At 36.7% G+C, this 21,733-nt stretch overlaps 1 protein-coding gene across 6 annotated transcripts in view; it reads left to right on the plus strand.

Moving 5' to 3' along the window:
• Positions 1–21,733, plus strand: part of CDH18 (cadherin 18) — a 409,491-nt gene that overhangs the window by 271,890 nt on the left and 115,868 nt on the right. For all 6 annotated transcript variants that reach the window (XM_065667566.1, XM_065667565.1, XM_065667567.1 and 3 more), the window contains exons 5-6: positions 10,366–10,660; positions 20,190–20,309. In XM_065667566.1, the coding sequence (XP_065523638.1) occupies positions 10,366–10,660; positions 20,190–20,309 (415 nt within the window). The remainder of the gene's footprint in view (positions 1–10,365; positions 10,661–20,189; positions 20,310–21,733) is intronic.

A 21,733-nucleotide genomic window follows, 5' to 3' on the forward strand; every position in this document is an offset into this window, starting at 1 on the left:
TGGGATTAATATGTTCCCATTTCTTTATTCTTACTTGTAAGAGCATCACGGTAACAGTCATGAACACTTCATAATTTCTCTTATTGCAGACATTACATGACTTACATCTGTGGCGAAGGGCTAGTGATAAGCTTCTAGTATCAACACGGATCTTCTGATTTCTTACCCAACAAAGATGTTGCAGGTAGCACAGTTGGCATTATCAATAGAGTTTGAGGCACTAGTGACCTTTTAAAGAAATTTGTGGAAACATGTCCTCATCATGATGATGCAGGGCTTTTTTCCTTTATCATGTAGTCCTTTTTGCTTCTAGCAAACAGCAAGAGTACTACTTATAGGAAGAAGAAAGGTATCTGTTACCAAAAAAAAGATATTCTTTTCTAAAGGAGATACAGAAAAGTCATCACTTGTGACTTGTAATGGAAACTATATAGAAGAAATTTTCTTACAAATCTAAAATTCATCACAGAAAAAGACAAGCTGTAGGCCACATAAAAGAGATAAAATGGCATTCTAGATGCAAAAAGTCTAAACATGCCTTTAAGTGTTAAATACTGTAGAAGCAATAGATTAATGCTTCAATAAATCAATGTTCTTATATTTAGTATTAAGACTTTCTAATATTTAGAAAGTATATAACAAAGGACTCTAAAAAAAAAAAAAAACCCCAAAAAAATCCCCTCAATAATGGAAACTGGCATTTTCCATTACCTGGAAGAATGCATCAACATCAGTTATAAGGAGCTCACAGAAATATGCAGATGAAATCCTTGTGAAACAGTGATCTCTGCGGTTCTTGATAATGCGTGGTAGTGTGTTCTTCTTAGTTTCTTCAGAATGAAACAACTTTTTCACCTGAAATAGAAGCCATTGGACAGTAGCTAACCTGTTTTCTTTCTACAGCCTTATGAATTTCTCAGCAAATTAGCTTCAAAGACATCAAAACCAAAAATGTGTGAAAGATTTTTAGAAGGATGGCATAAAAGGAAGCTGGTAAATTAATTATCTCTCCTTGAACTTTTCCGCATAATATTTTTTTCCTAATCAAACTCTGTAATTGAGTAAGTAATCAAGTCCCTGACATAAAATTTTCTCTTGTTGAGTTTACATGGCTCACAAATACTACATCAGAAAATCACACATTTATTTTTATCTTCACAATATTATTTAGGAAGAGCAAAGGAGAAAGAAGTAATTCAGAATGCCACATAGGTACACTGCAGACTTGTTTTTCCAGAGCTTAAAAATGAATATTCTGTCTTAAGATCTTTCACAGAGTAAACAGTATTTGCTGTAGCACTGTCAAACAGACAAATAAATCAGACTTTCCTAAAGGGCTTGAGTACAGTTACACTTAGAGCTCTGTGCTCCAGTGTGCTATTTCTATCGTTCCTGTTAATATCAAGAGAAGATATTTACATGGAGATCACATTTAATGTGAAATTCCTTGATCGGGGTTTTAAACGACTAATAGTTCTTTCTCATTTGGAAAATCTAAACTAATCCTAATTCTGGCTTTCCTGTTCAGTAAGGGCAGATATGTATTTTCTTTTTGGAAGACCGTGTTACATTGGATGTATTCCCTTTTTTCCCATCTGAAAGGAAAAGCAGAGTTTGATTCACTCTTTGTGCACATAAAAAATAAAAATATTTTTTAAAAGTGCTGCAATGAGAGTAGCTTGGCTGAGCTTGCATCAGTAATGAAGGTCAAGAGCACCTGTAGAAAGTCTGCAGGAACAGTGTATGGAAACAGAAACTGGTTTTGCTGCACTGTTGTCACAAATGTGCTATGCTTTCCAGTGAAGAACAGCTTTTCACTGCTTCAGTATATTTCAGACAGTGTGTTTCCAAAGAGTATGTGCACTTACTGTTCTTCTGACCTTGATCTTTTCAATGTCTGAAGCAAGCATCTTTCTGTAGGAAAGCAGTCTTACTTCTTCAGATAATGCAAGTTATGACACTGGTACCTAGGACTACTTCTGGCATCACTGAGGTTTAATGCATCTGTGACTATGTAGTTGAACAGTAAGGCATTTACAAGGAAAGCAGTTTTTCAGTGATTTAAGTAACTAAGAATTTTTAAAGGCCTGTGTCAGAGAGTAGTACCATCAACTGAAGCACTTTTATTGTATGCTTGTGCCCATGTACAGGATTTTTAGAACTGCTTTATATTGGCATAACACCTCTTTATTGTGATCTGGTAACAGCACAAATTGAAACAGAACTTTCTTCTTCCAATGGTGATGGAGTGTGGCCAGGGCTTCTTTTAGCAACAGTGTATCATCAAGCCTTATCACATTTGGATTCAGATGTGGTCAAGTTTATAATCCTTCTACATGGATCTAGGAATCTTGTTATCACAGTTCTACAGATTTATTGATTGTAAAGTGAGTTTTTGGTGACAGTGGATTGTGAGAATATGCTGAAAACTGAAGACCATTAGTTTTGTAAATTTGTCTAGAGAGCATGAAATAGTTTTCTGCTCTGCTTAGTGACATATAACATGCGAGGGAGAAAGGAGTCATGTATTGGTGGAACAGAATGCTATGAAGTAATACCAACCCATGTATTAAACTCTTGTTCGTATGCATTGAAGCCAGACTTCTGGTGCCAAAAAAACAAACAGCACAAATCTGGTGCCTAAATCTTGATAGTTATTTGGTTGAATGTGACATGAAGCATTCATTTGAAGTCTTAACTTACCTAGTTTATTTTACCTTTTTTTTTCTATTGATGATATTTCTCTGATTACATTGAAAAGTTGAGTTTCTAAATGTTCTGAAATTCTGTAGCCCTCCAGTAATAATTTTTTATAGCATCAGAAATCCCTCTGCTCCCCCTTTCCCTGGGAACTGCAAAGTTCACCATTGTCTAGTAATATCATGACTAGATAGACTGGAGTCTGGTTTGGGGTTTTTAAAATCCAAATTTATTTCTGGGTGAATTTCATAGTTCAAGTCTGTGAAAATCAGATTACTCCTCTTTGAAAGAGAGATAATGATACTTGCCCTTTAAGGAGACTGCAGGATTTGAAAAAAATAGAAGCTTTAATGAATGTAAGAAAAATAAATAGAAGACTTTTAATTATTTCCCTTGTTTAGTCAGAAATAAAGTTGATACTATATGAAAGAGTGGAACACTTTTCTTACACTAATATCTTGTGGTCATTCTGCATAAGTGTCATGGGAGATGAGCATTTCATGGATTGCAAAGAGCGGTGTGCTGCAACTCTGAGCCAACTCTTCTGGCTCTAGAACAGTACTGGGGAATGAGGAGTCTTGTTTTGTTTTCTGTTTAAAAATTATCTTTTTCAAATAAGACCTAAACAAAAAAGACCAGCTTAATTTCAATCATATTTTAAGTAATAGTTCAATCAGCTGTAGTTACTTAGCCCTGGGACCTACAAACAACTATATTTGCAAAATTATACTTTTAGAAGACCTTGGTTAGCATGTTCTGCAGCTGGATGCCTGTCCAGCTCTTTAAAACCTGTAAAAAAACATGCTATGTAAATTCTTCTTACTTGAAAAAAGAGTGATCTTTATGCCCATCATAGTACTTGGACGAGTAAAAGATGTCTAGAAGGAAAGCTCACTGCTGTGGAGAGAGTTCAGAGGAAGACTTCGGCAGAGAAGAAGTATTTTTATTTTTTATTGATTCAGACACATAGTACACTGAAAGTACATTTTTGGATTGTATTTTTCTTAAAAGTATATAATGTTCTTTGAAAACAAAATAACAGTTTTATGCATAAACATTTATTGTGGTGTTTTAGGATTCCATTTTCTATTTTTCTTGTCATTCACTGTAGTCCTCCTTTGGTACAGAGATAAAATTGAAGCTAATGTTGACCACTTGTGTCAGCTTTAGCACACCTAATATTATTTTAGATGTGATTGCTTATGTACCTGCATACTTTTGCCATTACCCAGTCTCCCCAAAAGCAGAAGTAAAGGAGCGGACTTCAGGTAAGCGCATCTTGCAAGAACAGATGTTTGTATGCTGTAGTGTTATACTGTGAAGTTAATACTGTTTCAGTTGTGTTTTTCCTGGATGATTGCAATCCAATTATTTTTTTCTATCTGAGAAAACTCATTCAACAGATGGGGGCAATTGCAATTCTGTATTTTCCTCCTCTGACATGGGTGTGGAATAGCTTCTTCTCAATTTGTGGACACTGCTATGGATAATACAGTTATCTCCTGGGCTAATGATTCCCTCTGAGAATTCCATCAAAACATGTGACATTGCCTAGAGCAGTATATTTCATTAAAATATATCTTATAGCTCAGACTGAAGGAAGCAAATCTGCGGCAAATCTGAGGACGCTTTTACTGCATAAGCACAGTGAGCATTTCAGTCGTATCAGCTAGACTGATTTTGCAGTGTGCGCCATTCAGAATAATTTTATATTTGTTTTTTACTACTACTAGGTTATGGTATCATTTCTTTTAAATTACATTTTGTGTCTACATAAACATCAAAGGAAGTCAACATGATTGCAGCGCTAGTACAGAGTAGATTCAAACATTTTTTTACTCAGTGTTTTAGTGTTATACCATTAATTCTTTATACGTATTTACATTATGATGGTTTTAGTGAAGCATTAAACAATTCTGCATAACAAAAGTAAGATAGTGTATGTACATTCTTTTTTAGTATATTCTCCTACGGTTTGCTAAAGCTCCTAACTCATGTTGTTTAGGAACATTTTTGCCATTCGTGTAGGCTGCGCAGTCATTGGTAGACTTTGCTATTGTACTGTTGTGGTGGGGTCCTCTTACATGGTTAGACTGCTTGGCAGTGACAACAGAATTGAGAAGGAAAGGTTCTTCTGCTCTCCTTGAAAGAATGTGCTGTTCCCCAAACAGAAGACTATATTTTATTCAAAAGACATAATGGTAGTATCACTACCAAAACTTAGGTTTTGCTTTTGAAATTCTATGCATATTATTTTGTTTATTATTTGTCAACAATAAGTTTTAAGTTAATTCTCTGCAGTTATTTTAAAATCATTTAAGTTTCTATGTACATAGCCACTTCTCTAATTAAATTTGCTAAGTTAGTGCAGTGGTTCTTGATCTTTTCAAATCAGCCTCGGATTTGAATTTAGCATGTATATGGGAATCTCTTAATATTTTTTTTTTTATATAACAGCACATATCTAATATCCAGACCCAAGAATTTGTTAGTCCAATTAAAATATTGTAAAAGTAATTACTAGTCCACTTAAAATGCCACCCACACAGCACACCAAGAATTCAGATTATTCAGTTACAGCAAATGGGGGAAAGAAGTGCACAGTTACAAATAGACAACTCTTCTAATTATCCAAGCTTCTTTCTCATTCTCCTGGCCATGCATGTTTTCCTGGTCACGTCTTGTCTTCCTCAGGCAAGTGCAGGGGAGAGTGGTGATCACTGGGAGTTGTTAGCATCCCACATTTCCAGTAGGAGCAGGATGTTGCCTTCCTCCTCAATATTTTGGTTGATTTTATAGTACTTATTGGGGAGCTTCTTCCCGCTGGGCCTGGCTTCTATAGTTCTTTCTGCCTATTTGTGGTCATTTGCTTGACAAGTATGTATTCTTCGATGTTTGGATGTATGATGTGGCAAAGCATTAGGCAAAGCAATGAAGTGAAAGATGCATGAACATGAAGGGTGGTGAATAAGACCAGTAGGTAAGCAGTAGGTACCTTTCCATTTGGTTCTGCAATTAGGCTTTAGTCACCTGGTTGCTTTGCAGTTGCTAGCAGTTAAAAAAACTGTATTAGCTGGACAGTAAGCCTACAATCTGTGCATTCATTTTACATCAATTAATATACTGGTGCATCAAATTACAAGTATTTCAAGACTCATAGTATCAAAATTAAGAATATAAGGAAAACTCTTTAAGAAACTGAAATGTTTGGTATGCCTTTTCAGATCATGCCTTTGGAAAATACAGCCTTTCTACACTTTCTGCAGGAATACTAAAAGAAAGTTGAAGCATTTAAATGGACTGATGGAAGAAAAATATTTAAATCTTAGCAAAACTAGGACACCTTGGTCACTGTTCTGCAAAATCAGTCATACACTGCTGATACAGACCAGCTAAGTATTGAGAAACTGTCATAAATCATCCTGAATCCAACTTGTTATTTAGTATGTCAAGAAGTGGAGCCCACTGGGTTGATAAAGATGACACTCTAGATATGCTCTTCATCTATTCTTTTCACTTCTTTACCTAAAAAATCAGAGAAATAAACACATGAATAATGCCCAGTAGGGTATGAAAATTAAATGCTTGCTGGTGGTTTCTGGTTTTGGACAGTTTCAGGATAATTAATGGATATGTTCTTGATAGGAACATAGTCAGATCAGCAGTGGTAAGGAATGTTTTCAGAAGCCATCCCATCGAATAGGGTAGAAACTGCATTTCCACAAGGAATTCAGCCTGCACTGGCTGGAAGTTCGGAGATCGGAGATGTTGCAGTTAGGGAGCAGCAGAGTGAGGCAGCTTCCTGGGGGTGGTGTCCCTGTGGGGCTGCAGTGCTTTGCTGAGCCACGGGTAGGGTTGGGAAGCCCTGGGAGCTAGGGAAGGCCAAATGGTGAGTGCAAGCTCTATTGTCTCCAATGGTTATAGCCTCTAGGCAAAGTAATTTTTAAAATGGTTTGGGGTCTAAGGTGAGATTGCTCAGAGAAGCAAGTTGAAATAATTTAAGGAGAAAAAAAAAGCTTCTTTAAGTAGCAGTTAAAAAGTTGAAATCACAAATCAATCTATAATCACCAGATGCAGTGGACTATCATAGAAGTGAAGGCCTACTGGAAAACAATTTCAGTTATGTTTTCATAGTCATAGTTAAAACCTCAGATAGAGAAATCAGAGTTGTGTTCTAATGTTTGTCTGATTTCCCTTGTATTTCTTTTCAGTGCTCGTTACTCATCTCAACATTATGAGTAGCCACGTTTCAGTTTGCGATGTGTTTGTATTTCTTTTTAAATTATAAGACTTCTGTAATGTTCCAATTTTATGTCTCTGGCACAGCAGGGATAAAAAGAACACCATACTTAGTGTTTATCAAAGCTATTTATTCGTTTTACTACATCATGTGAGTATGTCGTCTGCTAGTGTATACATGTTATTGCAGTAGTCATTGGCAGAGAGAAATTTAATGTCCATACGCTTTCTAGGGATCTGGGTTGAGATGGCTTCCCAAATCACACAGGTTATGTCTAAACTAATGAACAGAATATAGATTGGCTCGAGTCTATGTTGCTTAGTGCATTCTCCACTCTCTGTCAAATTAATTTGAAAGACAAATAGTTACAGCAGTCCCAAGTAGAGAGAAAGTTCACTATCGAACAGCTAAATTTTGCTCCCTTGCTGTCTTTTATAAATCATTATAGGCATAGCTGCAGAATTTCAGTCTCCCAAACCATGTATTTGTAACAGTGAATCCCATTTATTCTAGTTAGAAATGCTTTTGTGGAATAAACCACCTGTTTATTCCACAACCACCTGTTGCAGAGATGATTTCATAGTACGGAGGGAAATGAAAGAAGTGCTGAGGGACATGAATCTCTCATTAGTCTGGCAGGCATTGTCTTAAGCAGAGATTCCCAGGGGCTGTCTTCAGCACAACCCATATTGTAAATGCGTTTGAGAGAAGACTTGATACTTTCTTTTCACTTGGGCCAATTTATACTGAGATAGAAGTATTAAAGAAGACAAACAGTTATTTAATCTTTGCGTTACAGAAAAACTCAAACATAAACCAAGTGACAAAGGAAAGGCCCTTTTGTTATGCAGTAGAAATGCAATGCAAAATCCTCCTGCATGAATTTAAAATTCAGCATAGAAATTAAAAGGTGTAAATCAAAGTGTTATGTTTCAAACAATGTGAGATATCAGGAAGTAAGCTTTCTCTTAGTTTTGGTTGTTGCGTTACAACTGCAGTGTAAAAGACCTAGCTGCAAATAGAAGGCTTTTGGTTTATTAATATTTCTAATGCTGATTCCTGATTGCATTTTTCAGTTGAAGTCTATTGGATAACAGGATGTTTATCAGGAATCACTGGCTGGCCGTGTAGTCAGCTGAGAATCTTTTGTGCTTCTTAACTTTTATTACTTGATAGATATAAAAGCCCTGAGACTCAAAATGTACCTGCATTTTCATCACTAATGATAAGTACAAATAGTTGTTTCTTCACAATGAATAATATCTAATTTTTCAGTTTGTACTATCAGTGAATTTCTGTGTGTGCCTTTCTACAGTATGGTATTGGAATACCATGTCTATTTGAATTTTTTGAAGAAAGCTTATTTCTTAAATTCTACAGCAGTTCCTTGTTCTGTTGCTTTCTTACCTATGTAACCAATTTCTTAGTTGGTTTATATTTTCCATAATTCCAGTAATGAACACAGTGTTTTTTGCTGGGACTTAATATAGCATACCTGAATATGCTATTGCATATATGCATGTAGAGTTAAAAGGAGATAATGATGGAAATTCTTCTGACCTTTTTGACTTCGGGGTAATTTCAGATTGAGTCCCTGATATCTTCAGAAACTAAGCAAATTTGTCATTTTCCTGTGCATACAAAATTCTCCTTGCTTTCTTGGTTTTCAGTTTTGGTTTGTTTGGGCTTTTTTTTTTTTTTTTTTGGAGGGGGGGGAGCGAGGTTGTTGGCTTTTTTCCACATAAATTAAAGACAATTGTTAACATTTGTAAACACTAACATTTAGGAATAGTTTTATCAAAAAAGGAACCTGCAGCAAGAGATACTCAATTCTGATTGTTTCTGAAAAAATGGAATATGAGCAAACCAAGATTAGAATACCAGAGTACCTACTATTCTTGTTTTTAGGAATAGATAACTTCCAGTAACATTTTGAATTTATAGGAAGTTCGTACCTCTGGCTTTTTACCTTGAGTTAATTATTCCTGTCTTAACAGAATACAGTATTATTCTGAGGACAAAAAGGGATGTAACCAGAATTTTGCCCATCTCTTCTTTAAAGGAAAGGTTTAAGACTGTCTTGCTGTCCTATAAAAGCAAAGCCAAGCAAACAGACCCTTTCTCTGCTTCTTTCTCTCTTCCATTTTCAAAATAATAAAAAAAATGTGTCCACAGTGGTAACCCAGCTTTGGTTTGGTTATCCAGTCGGACCTTCCTGTGGCTCACATAAATGCATGGTACATTGACTGAAGTTACGCTGAAGTTTACATGAGCTGACAATCTTAATTTTATTAGACTTTCATCTCCTACCCCCCCATACAGGACAAGGTATAAATTATGTGTGACACCATAATTTCATAGATTTGGTACACAAGATTAAACAGTGTTATCAAGCCCCATGTGCTTGCTTTTTTTACAAAGAGCAAACTAGATAATTTTAAAGGCAAGACAAAGAACTGTCAAAAAAAAAAAAAAAGTAGAGAGTGAGAAAATATCAGTATCTCTGTATGATTTAAGTCAGAAGAAAGATTATTTGAGACCTCAAAAGTTTATTTTCTCTATCCAAACTTAAATGGTTTCTGAACTGAGAATGGAAAGGAGTCTGGAAGCTAAAACTTAGTAATGCCATGCTGCAGATATTGAGAGATAGTCAGAGCACTGAGATAAGAATGAGTTCTTAAAATTAGGAAGTTTCCCTTCTGATTTAGCATCACAATATAACTGCACAATACCTGAGGCTGTTCATTTCTGTATTATCACTTTGTTGTCATTGTGCACCTCAATAAATGCATTCTGTTCTCAGAGTAGTTCTAAAGAAAAAAAACCCACAAACTCAATCTATCAAAAGTTACCCCTCCTTCTCAGAGAACACGTTGAATTTTAATCTAAACAGGCAATTCTTTAAAGTCAAGTTAGAAGCACTGGGGCTTAATGTGGATAGCTTTTTCATTTTCATGTTATCTCTCAGTACACCAGGGTACTTTGCAACTTTTCCTTCCCCCTCGCCCCCAGTAAACACAGTGACAGTTTCAGGCTTAGTGCTTAAGGCAGGGTTTCTAGCAGTGAGTGGTGTATGGTAACTGCTGGGAGGACTAAAACAAAACCATAATAAAATAAAAGCCACCCAAGTTACTAGAATATTTTTAACTTAGGAAAGTTTTCTAGAAAGGACATGCACCAAAAAAAAAAAAAAAATCCCATCTTAAAAAGTGAACTGTGCTGGGTGATTATGATCCTGAACAAAATTATTGACTTGACAGCAATGCCACATAAGGGATTACAAGAGATGGGAAGGTTAAAAACTAAGTAGGATGGTGCTAACAGAAATATTACAGTTTTTAGATCATGAAATAACCTTTTGTGAAGTTTAATAGGTCATTTTATATGATTTTATGTGTTTATTTTATTTTTTTTTTTTTTTACAGCTGCACTCCAATTCCGACAAAGGTGATGGATCAGTCAAATACATTCTTACTGGAGAAGGGGCAGGGACTATCTTTATTATTGATGACACAACTGGAGACATCCATTCAACCAAAAGCCTAGATCGAGAGCAGAAGACACACTATGTGCTTCATGCCCAAGCTATTGATAGACGGACAAACAAGCCACTTGAGCCTGAATCTGAATTCATTATCAAAGTGCAGGATATCAACGACAATGCACCAAAATTTACAGATGGACCATACATTGTTACTGTTCCAGAGATGTCAGAAATGGGTAAGGAAAAAGAATTGTTGCACTCAACAAGCTTTTAAAAAGTTAAAATGCCACATACTGTTGCTGACAAAATTATGACATATTGTATCATTGATTTTATGTAAAACATGTTACAGTTGAGATTATAGGAAGCCATCAAATGCAACCTTGCAATTATTTTACTTGGAATGTTACTTGGAACATTCATATTAAGAAAACAGGATACACACGCATGTTGACTTTAGGGAGTCTCTCTTAATCTTGAATGCTTTAACAGACAGTCCAGGGCAAATTGTATTTTGCAATCTAGAAACGAGATGTATTCATATATTCATCATTCAACCACACTATGGCATTGTCTTATGTCTATATGAGTAGTCTGTACAATTCATGAAATTAAACAAATACAAAGAAATTGTGAGTTTCTAGACTACTTTAGACCATGGTGTCATATGTTTATTTACCTTGATTAAGTTTCTTATAAAGTGAGCTGAAGTTCACAAAAGTACTGATCTTTGGTTTTCCCTGTTAAAAATGTAGTTCATATATATTCTTATTATTTGAGGTGCCAAAACCACAGCTTCTATTACAGGTGTGCATAGTAAAAATAGTGCATTCCAAACATCTCTACAATTCTTTGCTTGCATATACAAATGAAGCATGGTATATGAAATATTTGTTAACACGTAGTAATCGTGGCAGTCCTGGAAATACTGAAACGTACTAAGTTTTAATCCTGAACCATGATGTTCAGAGCTGTGGCAGTTTGGAAGCAGAGACTGATTTTTACACCGGTGGCTTCTTCACTGAAGTAAGTGAAGTTAATCTTGTATAGAGAATAATTATACTTTCCTATCTACCATACAAAATCAGATTGTATTAAATGGACTTTGCAGCTTACCAAATATCATGGTTTAAAAGGGTAAGAAATTTCCCACATTCTGTCTTTTCCCCTAACTTAATGACTGCCTCTTAATTCTTTCTGTCACTGCCACTGCCGCTGCTACTCCACTGACACATAGGAGTACTTCCTTGATTTTCTGCTCAAAATATTCTCCATATGTTATGTTCTGAAGAATAATCTGTCTGTATCATAATTGCCTTGTTCTACTTTGTTCTTTGTAGGTACTTGTAGTATTATTCTCCTTTTCCAGTCCTTTCCTCTCTTCTGAGTCCTCTCACAGTGTGTTACTTCAGATGTCTCTTCCCAGCTGTGGAGCACTCTAAGCCTTTTTTTCTCTGGTCCCTCTCACAGTAAGAATGCAGGAAGGGAGAAACATCATTCTTTGGTCTCCTCCTATTTAATTCTCTCTTCTTCTTTCATATTACCCCTCAACTTCCCTTTTATGAATTTCCTTCTTTCCACAGTCTGTTATTTCTCTCTTAATTGCTACTTCATCTTTGTCTGTAATTTCTATTTCCCCCTCATTCCACCTTTTATTATAATGATTTAACATTATTATTTCTAACAGTGTCTTGGGTCTCTACCAGAAGAACAATCTGTATTAGCCATTCTTGCTTTGTAAATACCTAGCTAATAAAGATTTTCAGATTATTGGTCAAATATATTTTCATTCCTTAAAATAATTTGCAAGCTGTTCACTGTTCTCTTGAATCTCTTGCTCTCAAATACTGACTTCCTAGATATCAGCTTTTACTTCAAGCTATAAACATGTAGGTCCATACCATCTAAAGAGTGATGCTAGTACATATAACAGGATGTGGTTTTAACGTACAGTTGACTATTTTAACTGTCTAAGCATACTATTGCAAATATCATCCCCAAGAGAAACTTACAGACATGTAGAAAAGCAGTATTCCTGTGAGTAATGTCATAAAACCAGGTCTATTTAGAATCATAAAATCATAGAATAGTTAGGGTTGGAAAGGACCTCAAGATCATCTAGTTCCAACCCCCCTGCCATGGGCAGGGACACCTCGCACTAAACCATGTCACCCAAGGCTCTGTCCAGCCTGGCCTTGAACACTGCCAGGGACGGAGCATTCACAACCTCCCTGGGCAGCCCATTCCAGTGCCTCACCACCCTTACAGCAAAGAACTTCTTCCTTATATCCAATCTAAACTTCCCCTGTTAGAGTTTTAACCAGTTACTCCTTGTCCTATCACTACAGTCCCTGATGAAGAGTCCCTCCCCAGCATCCCTGTAGTCCCCCTTCAGATGCTGGAAGGCTGCTATGAAGTCTCCACGCAACCGTCTCTTCTCCAGGCTGAGCAGCCCCAACTTCCTCAGCCTATCTTCATACGGGAGATGCTCCAGTCCCCTGATCATTCTCATGACCCTCCTCTGGACTTGTTCCAACAGTTCCATGTCCTTTTTATGTTGAGGACACCAGAACTGCACACAATACTCTAAGTGAGGTCTCACGAGAGCAGAGTAGAGGGGCAGGATCACCACCTTCGACCTGCTGGTCACACTCCTTTTGATGCAGCCCAGGATACGGTTGGCTTTCTGGGCTACGAGTGCACACTGCCAACTCATATTAAGTTTCTCATCGACCAGCACCCCCAAGGCCTTCTCTGCAGGGCTGCTCTGAATCTCTTTTCTGCCCAACCTGTAGCTGTGCCTGGGATTGCTCCAACCCAGGTGTAGGACCTTGCACTCGTCATGGTTAAACTTCATGAGGTTGGCATCAGCCCACCTCACAAGCATGTCAAGGTCCCTCTGGATGGTATTCCTTCCCTCTAGCCTATCAACCACATAGCTTGGTGTTATCAGCAAACTTGCTGAGGGCGCACTCAATCCCACTGTCCGTGTCAGCAACAAAGATGTTAAACAAGACTGGTCCCAGCACCTATCCCTGAGGGACACCAGTCATTCCTAGTCTCCAGCTGGACATTGAGCCATTGACCACAACTCTTTGCATGGGCCATCCAGCTAGTTCTTTATCCACCGAGTGGTCCACCTATCAAGTTGATGTCTCTCCAATTTAGAGAGAAGGATGTTGTGTGGGACAGTGTCAAACACTTTGCACAAGTCCAGGTAGATGACATCAACTGCTCTACCCCTCTGCATCAGTTCCGTAGCCCCATTATAGAAGGCCACCAAATTGGGCAGCAGGATTTACCCTTAATGAAGTCATGCTGGCTGTCACCAGCCACCTCTTTGTTTTTCATGTGCCTTCGCATGCATTCGAGGAGAATCTGCTCCAAGATTTTACCAGGCACAGAGGTGAGACTGACTGGTCTGAGGTTCCCTGAGTCTTCCGTTTTCCCCTTCTTGAAAATGTAGGTTATATTTCCCTTTTTCCGGTCATTGGGAACTTCACCTGACTGCCATGATTTCTCAAATATGATGGGCAGTGACTTAGGAACTTCATTTGCCAGCTCCGTCAGGACTCGCAGATGGATTTCATCAGGTCCCATGGACTGGTGCACGTTCAGGTTCTTAAGATGGTCTTGAACCAGATCTTCTCCTACAGTGACCCTAAGGTCTTCATTCTCACAGTCCCTACGTCTGCCTTCCAAGACTTGGGTGGTGTGGTCAGAGCATTTGCCAGTGAAGACCAAGGCAAAGAAGTCATTAAGAACCTCAGCCTTCTCCAAATCTGAAGACATTTGTATTTGAGAAGGAAATTTATCAAGACACCTTTGTTGGAAGTACTACAGTGATGTTATTCCCAGTAAGAATACTGTAGGCCTGTATGAAGCCTCTTCACTTGTCTTTGATAATTCACTGTGAGACAAAGCTTTACTGTTAGAAATCATTTCCATAGCATCTAAACTCTTATCTGAATTGTCTCTCGTTACCCCACAGATTCTTGATATTAAGTTCATTTTCTTTATCGACTGTCTTCAAAAATGCATAACTTTGTCTTCCTCTTTCTTTAGTTTCCTTTGTCTTTAATGGAACATTTTAATTAATTGATTATTTCCTTCCCCTGTAGAAGCCTTTTATTTTCTTCATGGGAGGAAAGACAGTGGAAAGGAAATCAATGTTATCCTCAAAGTCAAAACCAGCCAATATAATTGCTTTTCGTTTGTCCACTCAAATTTCCCCTTTTCTTTCATCCTGTCAAAATGTAGTATTCTTGCATAGGTGTTAGTCATAATTCTGTGGTAGTCTGAATCTTGGTATTACTGTTCAGCTGCATTATAAACGTTACTGTTTTCCAAAGAACAATTTGAGTAGTCTGAGGTGGCTTTTGGGGTTAAAAAGCAAAGTGGATTATTGTAAGCCAAGGACCTTTTAGTGTGTTGTGGTTTAAGCCCAGCCAGTAATTCAGAACATATCATTAATGCATATATTTTATAAATTAAATACTTTACTGGTTGTACCTGAGGTAAATCATTAAAATATCTATACAATATAAGTAGCACTTTTGTGTTGTTTGAATAAAATTGAATTTTCATATCCTGCCATACAGGCAACCTGCTGTAGGCGTACAGCATATTTTCCTTGCAAATTTATGACCATTGTTTTCTTTTTCTCTTATTGATTTGTTTGTTCTTTGCATTCTGAAAGCATTTTATTGTCTTCAGTCTCAGGAAGACTGATTCTATTACCACTTCCGCAGGATCCATTTTCTGTCAAATAATAGACATCCCTATGCCAGTTTTATTTGTCCTGTAATAAGCACATTTTTTTACATCAGCTGAGGAGTCTATACATCACTGAACTTCTTGTTGTTATTGTATGAATTCTTAAGATTGCTTCACTACTTTAAAAATATATTCCACTTTATTTCATGGTCATTTAAAGAACTTTCAGTGCTACTGTCTCTCTGTACCAGCCCTCATGCTGAGTAGCTGGTGGTATTTTTCATCTCTGTTATGCTGTTAATTTCAGCAGCTTCCTGTCTGTCTCCCCAAACAGCTGATATTTTTGCCACAGGTTGACCCTTGATCTATTTGTGAAAGCTGTAGGATGTTTATGGCTTTTGGCTTTTTAGGTAACTAACAAGAAAGTACAGGTAAGTTTTGTTAAATTATTTGCCAAATATTAGATTGCAGTGTTTCCTGTGGCGTAAAGTGAACATATTATGTATGTTTTATGTACTGTGCTGAATGAACTGAAAGAAAATACCTGTTTCTTGCCTTCTTGCCTTCTTGACACTTCTCCTTAAAGTTGGCTCAAGATCCAAGTTTTATGCCTGAAATTATTACTTCTGCAGTGTAAAAAGCTCGCTTTCATTGAGAGCTATGTTCTGTTTTATAAAAGGGTCATCATTATCGTTACTGGTATGGGGGGGGGGGGGGGGGGAGGGCGGAACTAGATTCTTTTATCATACTTTCCAACCCAAACCATTCTGTGCTTCTATCTTTATATAAAGGGAAATAAAAACTTTGTTTGTTTGTTTGTTTGCTTGTTTGTTTGCTTCCCCAAACAACAAAAGCCTTCCATTCAGGTATCTTCAAAATGAGTGAAATACTGCATATTGAATTTTCTAGTGTTTTATGTAGTCATGCCAAATAAATTCTCCTTAACAAATTAATAGATGCATTGGACTTTTCTGAACTTCTTTCCAGGGTATTATAATGTAAGGTAGTCATAATTTCAGGTAATCTGGAAGGCACTATTCATGGCGTTCATAAATATGATTTGCATGAGGTGTTTCTCTTTATCTTCCTGTGCTGTTTGGGTTTTATCTTATAATAAAGATATCTGACAAAAATAGTGTGATTTTCTACAGCGAGGACTTGAATCAATGATATAGTCACTAGACTCGTTGATTTCCTGGTGAAGACACTATTTTCTAATGTAGAATTAAACTAAAATATTCTGTTAACAGTGCAGCAAACTATGGAAAATCATGCATAGAGATCTTGCATTCTCAACAGACATGCTTTATTAAACTCCCTCATATACATCAGAAATTTGTCTTCAGAGAGACATATTGAAGTAGATTTTGAAGAGATTTTGAAATAAAACTACCATTTGGTTTCCCAAATGAATGTTCCTTATTTTTGTTAACAGAAAAAAGACAAAGCTTACAGAAGGGTGTTCAGAGTAGACAGACATTTTACAGCTCTGTATACAGCATTAGCTAAGAAAACAGAATTCCCAATATGGAATCTCTAAACTGTAGCAGGAAATAATGTGAAATAGTTGTTGTACTCTGAATAAGCAGAGCCTCCCCTTTGGGGAAAAGTCTTTTTATTACCTAACTGGAGTGTCAAAATGCTTTCATAGCAAAATTTTGAGGTTTTCTTGACAGGCGCTTTCACAGTAGGTTAGTGAAGAAAGTATGGAAGGTACGCCTCTGGGTTCGATGTTCATATCCGTTCTGAGGTCTCTGGGGAAATTAGATCCTTATTTTTTGTGTTAGATTATTTTCCTCTGAATTGTTAACATTAAAAATAGCAAGGCAGCTGTACTGTATAGTCTTCCATCTGAATCCTTCTTTACACATGTCTCAACAGCAAAAAACTGATTCTGCATCTGAATGGTACAAATATATTTGGAATCATGATTTGTTTGTCATGTTGATGAGCTGAATGATGCTAACTTTGGAAGGAATAATTGGAAAGTAGATACGTTACCTTTTCTCACAAGGCATTCTAACCCACAGCTTTCACAAGCTGCCTTTCCTCTGTGCTGAGTAAATCAGGCAAGAGTTAGGCAAAAGGCCAGTATGGATAAATCTTATAAGATGCTGAGCATGCTTGTGTACTACAGTGGAAAAGCTAAGCATCTGATGAGCTACACTGCACTAAATGAGGGTTTGAGAGGTGGGCTGGGGGGGGGGTGAGTTAAAGTGGTGATTCTAAGTGTTTTTTTAGGTAGAAAGAGAACACTTTGCCACTGTGCAGTACCAAATTACTATTATCAGGTGTTTCTTAGGAGAGAGATACAGATGTACTTGAAAATCACTGTGGCAGATTTTAAGGCATAATAGCATTCCATTCATGCTAAAATGACCTGTCAGTTGCTTATGTGAGATACTGCCTTTCAGTAGGCCTCTTTCGTTGCCCCACATCAGTGAGCACTCAGATTCTATCCCCTGCCTTTTGAGAGGTGAGAGGAGAGTGAGAAGAGAGGAGAATGAGAGAACCATGAAATCTCAGTATTTCTTCTATTTTCTTCTTTTGAAATAGCCAAAATCTGTTCATCCATTCCCAAACCTACCTTGATTATCTAGAGCTGAAAAAAGTGCAAATGCAAACTCAGAGGTACAGAAGTTGCCAAGCACTCTGTGTAGCAAACCGTGGTGGGTGACTGGTTATTGGATGAGAATGTTTTTGTTGTATGCTGTCCTGGGTTCAGCAGTTATTTCCCTTATCATCATTATTATTGGTGGTAACAGCAGTGGTTTGTGTTATACCTTAGTTACTGGACTGTTCTTATCTCAACCCGTGAGAGTTACCTTCTTTCAATTCTCCTCATCATCCCTCCAGGAGCAGGGGGAGGAAGAACGGGGGGAGTGAGTGAGCGGCTGTGTGGTTCTGAGTCACTGGCTGGGCTTAAACCACGACATATGCGATTAAAAAAACCCAAGCCAGTAACGTATTTATCTAATGATTTCACAAATTCCAACATAAAATAATGAATCCATGAATAAATTATTGTTGACAGGCCTTTATCCTTGAATACAGCAAGCTTATAACTGATTCAGAAAGGTCACAGCTTTTTCACCTCAAGTTAGAAATTACTTCCATACTGGGCTACAGAAACATATCATTACAGTATTTAGATAAGCTAGAGAATATGGGAAAAAACACATTTTCTGTTCTTTCACTTCATGTGGTTTGCAGGAACTGTTATTCTAAGTTTAAATAGTAAATAAATATGACTGAATAGATTCCTAGAACATTTTAAGAAAATTGCACTAACAACTTTTATTCATATTTGTTTACCATGTCACATAAACCAAAATATGGTAATTTAGTCAGGTTTACTATTAACTCCTGAATAACTATGAACAGACTACTAGCTCCAGCTTGATTTTATTACAATACTCCACTTCAAAGTCAGCAAGGTTTCTTTGTATGTGTTGTATCAATATATTTATCTGTAAGACTGTATGCATTTGGGCTATTCAGAGACCAGAAGACACTACATTTAAGTATGCAGGCACATTTGCTGTGCCATTTACCAAATCGGCAGTAGAGATACAAAACCCAACTTTTTCTGTCCAAGTTGGTGTCATTATTAATCAGTAGCTTCTTAAACAGTGATAAATCCAAATCTGTGTAGATTTGCATGCTTGCTTTGCTGTACTTGAAGTCAGACTCTGCAGTTTTAGATGTTTGTATTCCCAGTGTATACTGAGAGGGTGCACAGTACCAAACAGTTCTGTGCAATGGAAACCTATCTATGAAATTAAACAGTTGTTACTGAGGATCCAATGTCCACACCATATGTTTTAGGGAAATCTTATTTCAGACTAGCTCTTGTCTGGTCTCTGAGACTAAATGCCCATTAGCAGTGAGAATTAATCATATGTGCTGCCAAAGCACATCTTTTGGTTTAGTTTCATCCAAAGGAATCTAGTTAGCATGCTCTGAAACTGTTCCATGAGCCAAATCAAAGTATGACAAGTAGGGGAGATCAAGGGAGTCAATTCAAAAGCATACTTCTCACAACTAAGATGTGAAATAGAACACCCCAGAGTGGAGGTGATGCCTCAGTGGTTAATTTAACTGAGAAGCCACTTTCAAATGCAAAATTACATGAGAGTAGCCTGTTCTATTGTCATTATTCCTGTATTTTAGTACCGGGCCAAGAGAGTCTGTAGAAGGCAGTGTGTGTAGAAGGATAAACAAGCGGGATGAAGACTGAACCTTTATTAACTTGCCATCTTTCATTTAATGATTTCTTATGTGAAGTGCTGGGCAGTAGACAGCAAAAAAGCTGCATCATTAAATGTCTTGAAAAATGCAGTACAATATAAAATCACTTGTTTCTATCTGTGCAGTACTTTTTCATTTTATTTCCTACAAAAATGCTACTCATAAGTTATCCTACTTAGTGACATGCTAGAAACTGTGATTTTGTGTTTCTAATGGTACATAATAACAGAATACAAATATCTGTCTCTTGAACTCCTTATCTTTCTAATCTGGATCCATCATTTGAATTCCAACAAGATTCTATCAGTTATTCAATTTTCAGATCTTTGGTGCCTTCCAATAGCTAGACTTTTTGATTTCCCTTAGTCTCTTTTATTGACATGGGGACATTTATGCAAAATGTTTCAAATATGTACTTCAAGATTAATTTTTATTGTAGATGAAGATAATCCTGAAGTCCATAAAAATGAATTGTTCAGAAATCTAAGCAATATCCTAGTTTAGAATCTATATGTACAAACATGCATACATATATATGCTATGTAATTACTGGTTTATGGTTATATATATGTAATTAAGTTACATATACATTATATATATAGATAAAAAGTTGGTGGTTTTGCAAACTAGTATAAATAGTTTTCCTTAAAAATATGATAGGATAATAATATACAGAGAAAATGTTATTAATCTAATTGTACAATCTGAGGACTGTAAAAGCTCAAAAAATGCATCTAAAATATTTTCTTTTTCAGAAAATTACATTTGCTATCAAATTTTACTTTCTTGTACATACAGGTACATCTGTTCTACAGGTGACAGCCACAGATGCAGATGACCCTACATACGGAAACAGTGCCAGAGTAGTGTACAGTATTCTTCAGGGACAGCCATACTTTTCTGTTGACCCTAAAACAGGTGGGTATTTTATGTTTCTGACAGTGTGATTTCACTAATATGTTGCAGTTAACTAAGTCTGGTAGGTGAAATCCAACGTACAGAATACAGGTGAATGTGATTTTTTTTTTTTTTTAATCCATATTATATTGTCCTTGGTTTAACAATGAAAATTAAGAGTTGTTATATTTTTCTGAATACTAAAATGAGCCTAGTATGCATAGAATTAACTCTGCATTATGCCATGATGCAAGCCATTCAGACAAACTGGAATAGCATTTTTCCCATCTTTATAAGCCTCTCTGTAGGAAGTGACTCAAATATGCTTAATGCATAATGGTTTTAAATGCTTTGTTTTGCCTGAAGGGTAGGCTTGGGTGGGTTATTAAATATGTTCTTCAACACATATGCCATAATAAATTAGTATCTTTTGTGTATTTATAAAACCACAGAATTGCCATTTCACTGAAAATCTGTTCTAAGGTACAAGAAGTAAAATGAGCTGAAGTTTTTATGCTTAAGCTCTATACATCGCCCTTTCCTTTTTTTCCACAAAGTGTAAGTTATGTGTAATTAATCCAAATAGATTTCTTTAAAGAGAGAAGAAATCTCTTTTGGGGATGGGGTTTGTTACTAGCTTTGGATTTTCTGAAGAGCAGTATCTTAAATATTAATATGAAGTTATATTTTTAGTACATATTTATATGCTTAGTAATGAAGAAAGATGATTTAAGAAAGTACTTTATTCATCTGAATTTTGTAACTGGTTTTGCTTATCTGTATCAAAGCTTTAATACTGAGGGGAAAGAATGAAAAATAGTGATCCCTGCAATTAACTTTAAGGAAGAAAAAATTTTTTTTAGATGTGCTGAAGTGAAGTAAGTATAGTGTAAATAGTTTCCATTGTAATGTTTTTACATTTACATGTCTTTGCTGCATACCTTAAGCTCTGTGGAACTTGGAGGTATATGCTTGCTTCATTACAGGAGAAGTGGGTCTGTGCCATCTCAGCTAGCTTTGAGGCTGGGCCTCCATTGACCAGGAGGCCAGACCTCTCTCAACCCATAGATCTCTCCAGAGATCTCTCTCAACCTATATTCTTCTATAAGTTTGTGAGCTCATGTTAGAAAGGCCTAATTGTGCAAAGTGTGATAGGATCATGTTGGAGAACTGTGTAAAGTGCTGGGAGACAATCCAGATGCGGGCCTGTTCATAAATACTTTGTTAAGGGAACTACTGCTGGCACGCACCTTACCCAGCCATGTGTGAGTACAGTCCGACAGGGCTGGAATAGGCTAAAACCACTCTGGGGTACATGTTAACAACTAAGGGGTATGGAAAATCAGTGGTACTGTGCCCAAGTTCTCTCTGCCCTTTTTCTACTTAGAAATGCAGCCCTGGTATGCATTTCTACTTCTGTTTTGGCACTCTGAGGGAATGGTCTA

Source organism: Lathamus discolor, chromosome 2, assembly GCF_037157495.1.
Source record: "Lathamus discolor isolate bLatDis1 chromosome 2, bLatDis1.hap1, whole genome shotgun sequence".
NCBI lineage: Eukaryota > Metazoa > Chordata > Aves > Psittaciformes > Psittacidae > Lathamus > Lathamus discolor.